This window comes from Electrophorus electricus, chromosome 8 (assembly GCF_041902795.1).
Source record: "Electrophorus electricus isolate QZ-2024a chromosome 8, ASM4190279v1, whole genome shotgun sequence".
Taxonomy (NCBI): Eukaryota; Metazoa; Chordata; class Actinopteri; order Gymnotiformes; family Gymnotidae; genus Electrophorus; species Electrophorus electricus.
The window spans coordinates 6888486-6895673 of NC_137504.1; the positions used below are offsets into that span (position 1 = coordinate 6888486).

The following is a 7188-nucleotide window of genomic DNA, read 5'->3' on the forward strand; positions in this document are numbered from 1 at the left end:
GGACTCACTGATGTTAAATGCTTCAGTCTTCAACAGAATAAATCAAGTCTAAGATTCATAGGAATTCATGGTCTGATGAGTATCAGTATGAGAAGGAAACAACCTGCTTCCTTTATATCTCCCTAGAGATTCAACATTTTCATTTGCACTTTTCTTAGTGTTTTCAAGTTACACTTAGTTGTTTATATGCTGGCTGTTCATCAGAGGCAACCAAATATGACAATGTCACTTTTTTGACAAGTTATTTGTGGGGGGTAAATCATTCATTTATGACTTTGAATCTAAATCAGTGGTCAAATTATACCCTAGTACTATTGAATGCTGCTAAGAGGTAGGATTGTGGCCTTAAAAAAGCAGACATGTACAGCCTAGCCACCTACTCTTGCTGCTGTTTTTTCTTTGCTTCAGATCTGTAGTCTGGCTTGATTTGATATGGAAATGATTCTGGTTCATCCACTGGTTAAACCAACCATGATACAAACCAAAGAGTTAATGTTTAATAGTAGTTCTATAATAACACACAAAGAACATATGAGCTGGAAGATTTTATTAAACTGTTTATTAACAGATAACAGCAAAATGTCAAAATTAAAGTGTTCAGTTAAAAAAGGACAGATAAAATACTGAAATAGACCAATATTTCAATTTGAATGAAATTTATGTTACATTAAAATGACTGAAGTTTTGGACTGATCAAGAAGTTCCTTGAGTTGTTCTGTCTGTTACCTCACTGTTGCCAAGGCTCATGGCTGAAAGTGCGCCATCTAGAAATACAGAAGGTGAGTCCTCGTTGGCCAGCAATTTATTTTTCCGGAGGTGACAGGCTTGTTGATAGGGAGGTTGAATTGGAGGCTGGGTGGGTGGTAAATACTGATACTCCTTACTTGAGTCAAGCTGTGCATACACATACATTTAAATGGTCAGCAACTTAGACTGGACATTGGCAAGGTTAAAATAATGTCAATAAATTGACTACATTTCTAGGAACTAGCAGATGAGCACCTGAAGGGGGTATGTCCTGTCTGAGTCAAACGCACTGAGATCTCCACACGCAAGAAAAGGCACAATGATCCGGTTTGGACCCTCTAGCTGGTTAAAATCTACATCTAAAACACAATGGGATCCATTATATTTAAAACCAGCAACATATAAAACATATCAGAAGGTTTTATACATCAATGTTAACATTTCAATCATATTGGACCCAAGATATCAATAGTTTGCTATAACAATCACTTGTCATCAAAATCATTTACAAAGGGAAGATCCCTGGGTTAAGAATATCTGTTTAATGTAACCATATGACTTACCATATGAGTGATCCAGTAATGGGTTGGACATGTTGGGGACATATTCTTCAGGTGGAGAGTAATTCTGGCACACTACAAATGCTTCTTTAGTGATAGAATGCAGGATGAAACATACACATTTTAGCAATGAGACATATTCAGCTTCAAATTTTTTGTTTTTGTTTGTTTTTGTTATGCCTCCAGATAGGGCTGGGCGATATTGCATCTTTTTTCCCCCAAATTCATAGATGATTCTCCATTAAAATTGAAACATTTTTTTTCTCCTTACATAATACAATTGAAACATTTTGGGAAATGTTTTAATATACATTAGAATAGACTTTAGATGTCCAAAAATAATAACCTATAGCACAATCTATAGCAGTCAAGTAGTTAAAAAATTGTTTCCCCAAGAGACTCAAAATTGTGCAAGAATAAAACCACTGAAAGAAATGATTTAAAAAATGTATTTATATTTAGGTATATCCTTTTCGCTGTCTTTTAGCAGACATTTTTGCCCTTAATAAATAATTCTGTATCAATTAACTTAATCAATATCAATATCATAAAAAGTATATTTCTGCCTTTCTTTTCTGAGCGCTCTTTTCTCTGCAAAATGCTGCTTATGTTTTAAAAAACAAATAATCTCGATTATCACATTTTTAAAATCACATTAAAACATCAATTTGAATAAAACAAATTCATTGTGAAAAATCGCCCAGCACTACCCCCAGAGTACTTTGCCACTCTTCCCAGCATAATGACAATTACATTTCAAAGAGCATTACAGCATTTCTTCTACCCTTTTTTGTTCTCAGTGCATGGTAAGTGTATTCACCTATGCTGGAGTTACGGCTACTGCGTGGTTTGGCGCAGGTCACTGATGTGAAGAATATTTTAAGCTGAGAGTAAAGCAGTGTCACATCCTTTCCTCTGAATATCTTTGCACAGGAAAAGACAGACAATAAACGTCAATTACAATTTGAAAAATATTTATTTACAGCCTAAATTAAATGTAAAATAAAAAACAGCCTAAATTAAATATATTTTGAGTTTAGAAATGTAAGAAACTGTCAACACTTAAATATCAGATGAGAGAGCTTACCTTTGCCACAAAGTTTCCCCCTGGTTTCAGGACATGTGTTGTAATATTAAGAGCCTTTGAATGCAAGTGTAAAAAGCACTTAGACAAGCCAGCATATTAAGCACCAAGTTTACAAGGAGCTCACATTGCATATTCTATCAAAAACACTGTATGTCATTTAACACAATGATGGAATTACAAAATGTTATTATTTAAAATACATTACATTTGTAAATGTAATATGATTTAGTGTCACGTACTGCTAGTAAGAGCTGTGCTTGAATATACTCATCGACATCATGCAGTCCTGTAACTACAAACACAAATGAGTCAAAACAATTGACATTCTATCTGTTAGTACCATGTTGGCATCCTGAGAAAACCATTTCTCAAAACCCTTCACAAACAAATTATGCAATAAAAAAAAAAAAAAACATTTACAAAAGAAAGAAATGTATTTTAAAGTGCAGAATAACAAGTAACTTTATAAAGAACCTAATTAGTTTTGAAAATTCAGCATCAACAAAGCAGTATGCCTTTCACTGTAAATGCCATGGACTAAGTCAAGCTACTGCAGGGCATCTCTCACTGTTAGAAACAGCCTCAGCTATTAAATGAATAGATACCAAGAATAATGAACAGATAAAAACAAAAAAAATTACCATCAGGGGCTCCATCACATACCACCAGGTCTGCAGACTGTCCCTCAAAGTGCCTGATAATCTCCTGAGCTGTGGAAATCTTCAACACAATTGACAAACCGCATAAATGGAATGATTTCTTGGTAATACTCTGAATCGATCAAAATGTGAAATTGCCAATTAGAAAGAGATGAGAAATATTACTATTGTACATTTCTTTAATCACCACAGGAGTTTGTATGTTATGAATTCAATAATATTTCTTATTCCATGGTTAATACCGATACTACTGCACCTTGGTAATGTCCCCCTGAATCTGTGTGACACCTGGCAGAGGTGCCATAGCCTGCAGATCCACTGCTACAATCTTCACCTCTTCACTTGACCCTTTTCCTCTACAGAATGACATACAACATATCAAAAAGTGATACCGTTTTATCAGTACTGTCTATAAACTTTCTGTGCAGTCAAACTATTAACTCTAAAACACAGTATGAGGTCCTTAGGTTGAAGATGATTCCTTTGTCACAGAGGAAGGCATGCAGATGAGAACTGACTGTGCACCTCCCAAATTTTGTACATTACTTACTCACCGGAGTTTGCGACTCAGAACTTGGCTCCAACTACCAGGAGCAGCACATAAGTCCACAGCATGACTCACACCTACAGATAAATTATTTATTGTCTTATATGTACTGTGGCCTTTTATACAGATATAAATAAACTGGGATTTTAATAACTTGAATATGTATAATGTAATTCCTCAAACATCTGGCCTGATACAAGTAAAGATCATGCACATAGCCTAGTTAAGTCATTAAAGGCAAGGCTTACCTTTAAAGAGACTGAACTCTTCGTCCAGCTGAAGAAGTTTGAAGGCACTCCTTGCTCTCCAGCCCTCCTCTTTAGCCAATCTGTAGTATATATCGCGTTTGTCTTTGGAAGAGCGACCCATATTTCTTCCAAAATCTGAATCAAAGGACATTAACATTATTAAAATGGAAACTAAACATTTCATCAAAGTTCAGAAAACTAACATACTAGTCATTGTCAACTTATTTACACAACCTAGACCCAACCCTGAATTCCTGTTTTCATTACTTTTTTGTTCCCTTGATTTTACTATGGAGCAGATTCCATGCCAAATCTTAAAGCAATCAGTGAAAAGGAGAAAAAAAAATAATACAGAAATATTACTTTTTGTTGATGTACTGCAGAAAGAAATGCCAAATTGAAAAGACCTTTATTACACTGCTCTGTACTCACTTTGCTGAGAAACAATTTGAAGTGGTTTATTTTTGTAAAGTTAAATACCGAGTTTGTGTGAGATATGATTGTAAATCACCTGGAAGAGCAATTAACACAGCTGCAATGCATTTCCCTGTGCAGTGCTTTCAACTAGTCAACTGTAAATGCTAAGTACATTATTGCTTTTTTTTTATATAACCCCATAGTGCTCATTATATTTCCACCAGGAGTGTCTTAGAATCATACCACTCTGAAATGTAATCACTGTCCAATCACAGCCCACTGTAGAAACCTTTTCTCACTCCTCAGGCCATTAAAAGTTTCCCTTAGCAATTGTGCCTGTTGGTGTTTGATGGACATGCAAAAAAACAAAAAACAAAATCTGAATCAGTATTCATGGGCAACATCTCCCCAGATCGACTACCAACACACCCCCAAGTTCAGCAGAGGACTGTTATTCGACAGTAAGTGCATTTCAGTGTAGCATGAATCTTGCACTCTTGATGGAAACGGATGGCAGCTGCTCCAAAAAAAAAAAAAAAAAGCAATTGTGTTTTTAGTTTTTAGTTTTGATGCATTGAAAGTATCACACAGTGACACATAATACAGCACACGGACTGTTTTTCAAGGCAGATTGCATCCACTTCTGACACAGATTCATCATTTAATTATTGAAAAAGCAATTCTCTGCTTGCTGTTTTTCACTAAATATATCATGCAACAAAAAAATGTAATGAAGCTTTTGCTTCTTAGTGTTGCACATAATGAAAAGCAATATGTATGTATTGCATTTCATGTTATGATTGCTTTAGAAATGTGTTCCATATTTTACCACAATATCTATTACATTTTTCAGACCTCTCTTACACTCTTTTGCACATGGATTTTTTTCATTTTGTTTACATTGCATTCCTTTCCTGTCTGTCCATTCTTCCATAAAGTAGTATTACTTTTCCAAAAATAACTCAAGTCAAACTGCTTGTTTTCACTTAGTTAATGAATTACTTTATTGGTTTGTTCGTGTGGTGAGATGAAAGGCAAGATGGACATCATCAGTGAATAAGGATTTTAGGTAGGTCTAACAGACCTCATAAATACTGAAGTAGCTGCCATGACTGGACAGAGACCCATCAACAAAGGAGTAATAAGTCATTTCTTTCACCAAAAACTACCTATTAATATGAAAGTGATATAAAAAAATATTTTCTATAAAATACACCACACATGAGTTTAAGAAACAAATTGCTTTGTAGTTCTCAAATTAAGTAGTTTATGCTCTCCACACAGAAGTGGCCATATTTAAAATACAATTACTTCAGAACCTCAAACACCAAGCCACATGGTGTCAGTATAATGGACAGTGTCCATAAAAGTGAAGTCAATATATAACGTTAAGGAGGATCATTAGAAAAATTATTAATAGCTCCTTTAAATTGTTAGCCCTCTTTCACCTCATCGCTCTCATGATCACTTGATTTTGGCCTCCACTTCAAATTAACAAGAGCATAAACTTTAGGCTAGTTGTTACTGTTGAGTCCATTTTGATCATTTACCTCTGGATGAGCAGCCACGTGACATTGTGTGTGAATGTAGCTGTGTTAACGTAGCCTTAATTTTATGTCATACTTTTAAAAAATGCTCGAATTGTATTCAAATAGAATACATTGAATACCTGAAATGTTATCAAGGTACAACTATATGGCTTTTCACTTCATATATGTCTTGTTGAAGTGCAATGCGCACATAAGAATTAAATAGTGACATGCGAAAGAATAAAATTAAAATACTTACTGCATAGACTTAACAGAAAGAAAATACTTGAGTGTTTAATGAATGAAATGAAGAATTCCGAGTCAGAACTGAATGCAAATCACCTTGAAATGCAATCTTACCTCTGTATTGCATTCCCCAGTGAACGTGTCAAAACACACACATTGATTTTAGTCAGATTCGTTACTTGAAACAAACATCCTTAATTTAGTGTATACCAACTGTAACCTGGGATATTATGCTACGTTTGCATCTCTCCCTTAAATAAATATCTTGTATGAATCAGTCAGATTGCAAAAAAAAGTATAACATTTGAAACTTAAGGCGTTGTTAAAGCTTTCACAGTATTTTACAAATGACAGCTGACGTTTCAATAACTTACAGTTTGACTGAAAATGCTATTCTGAAGGGAAAAAACGTTTGTCGATGGGCTAGCGATTAGAGCGCTCGATAGCCATCTCGCATAGCGGTTAGCTAGACCGCTAATTTAGCTAACGTTAGATGTCTAATTTGAAATCACTAACGTTAAGACAACATTTCTGTTAACATTAGCTTTAGGATGTAACATATGCTTTTACCAATATGCTACACTCCGCCGTAATTATTAACTAGCTAACCTAGCTAGCTAAATCATGTTCAAGGTAGCTAGCTAGCTAATTTAGGCAAATTAAGATAACCAACGTTAACTAACGATGCAACCAGGACTTGAAAATGAAATTTCCACTGTTATGCTAACAAAATAAGTTTAACTTGGAAAATAGATAACAAAATAAGCAACACACTTACATTACACTGGCACAACTTCAGTAGAATCGGATTTTTCTTCTTCTTCGTGTATTTCTTTTTGCGGATTGTTAACCAGACGTGCATATCGCCGCCTACTGGACTATTTTGAAATCATGACTCAGTGATGCAAGTATGGTTTATTTGAGAAAATTCGATGTTAGAATGAAAGCAGGATCATATCAGCAACAACACCACGGGTCTCAAAACCCTCATACTTTAAATACTTTTCATACTTTAAATACCTTCCAATAGTGAATCCACATTATTATGAGCCCCACAGATGAGTACTGTAGCCAGACCCTATGTTGTACATTCATCTGCCATTCAAAAATATGATCCACTGTCTCTGAAGCCCTGCTGACCTCACACT

The 7188-nt window shown here is 34.9% G+C and overlaps 1 protein-coding gene across 2 annotated transcripts; it reads right to left on the reverse strand.

Moving 5' to 3' along the window:
- Nucleotides 1-532: 532 nt before the first annotated feature.
- On the reverse strand, nucleotides 533-6938 carry ftsj1 (FtsJ RNA 2'-O-methyltransferase 1). 2 transcript variants are annotated; one of them, XM_027004181.3, is made up of 12 exons: nucleotides 6819-6865; nucleotides 4509-4601; nucleotides 3849-3983; nucleotides 3608-3677; nucleotides 3310-3409; nucleotides 3036-3114; nucleotides 2634-2686; nucleotides 2395-2448; nucleotides 2128-2230; nucleotides 1311-1394; nucleotides 1003-1106; nucleotides 533-894 (listed from the first exon to the last, which is right to left on the reverse strand). In XM_027004181.3, the coding sequence occupies exons 3-12, from the start codon at nucleotides 3967-3969 to the stop codon at nucleotides 694-696; spliced, it is 969 nt and encodes a 322-aa protein (XP_026859982.1). In that variant the 5' UTR covers nucleotides 3970-3983; nucleotides 4509-4601; nucleotides 6819-6865; the 3' UTR covers nucleotides 533-693. The 2 variants fall into 2 exon arrangements, with proteins under 2 accessions (XP_026859982.1, XP_026859971.1); XM_027004170.3 differs by lacking the exon at nucleotides 4509-4601 and having other exon boundaries at nucleotides 6819-6938.
- Nucleotides 6939-7188: the final 250 nt, after the last annotated feature.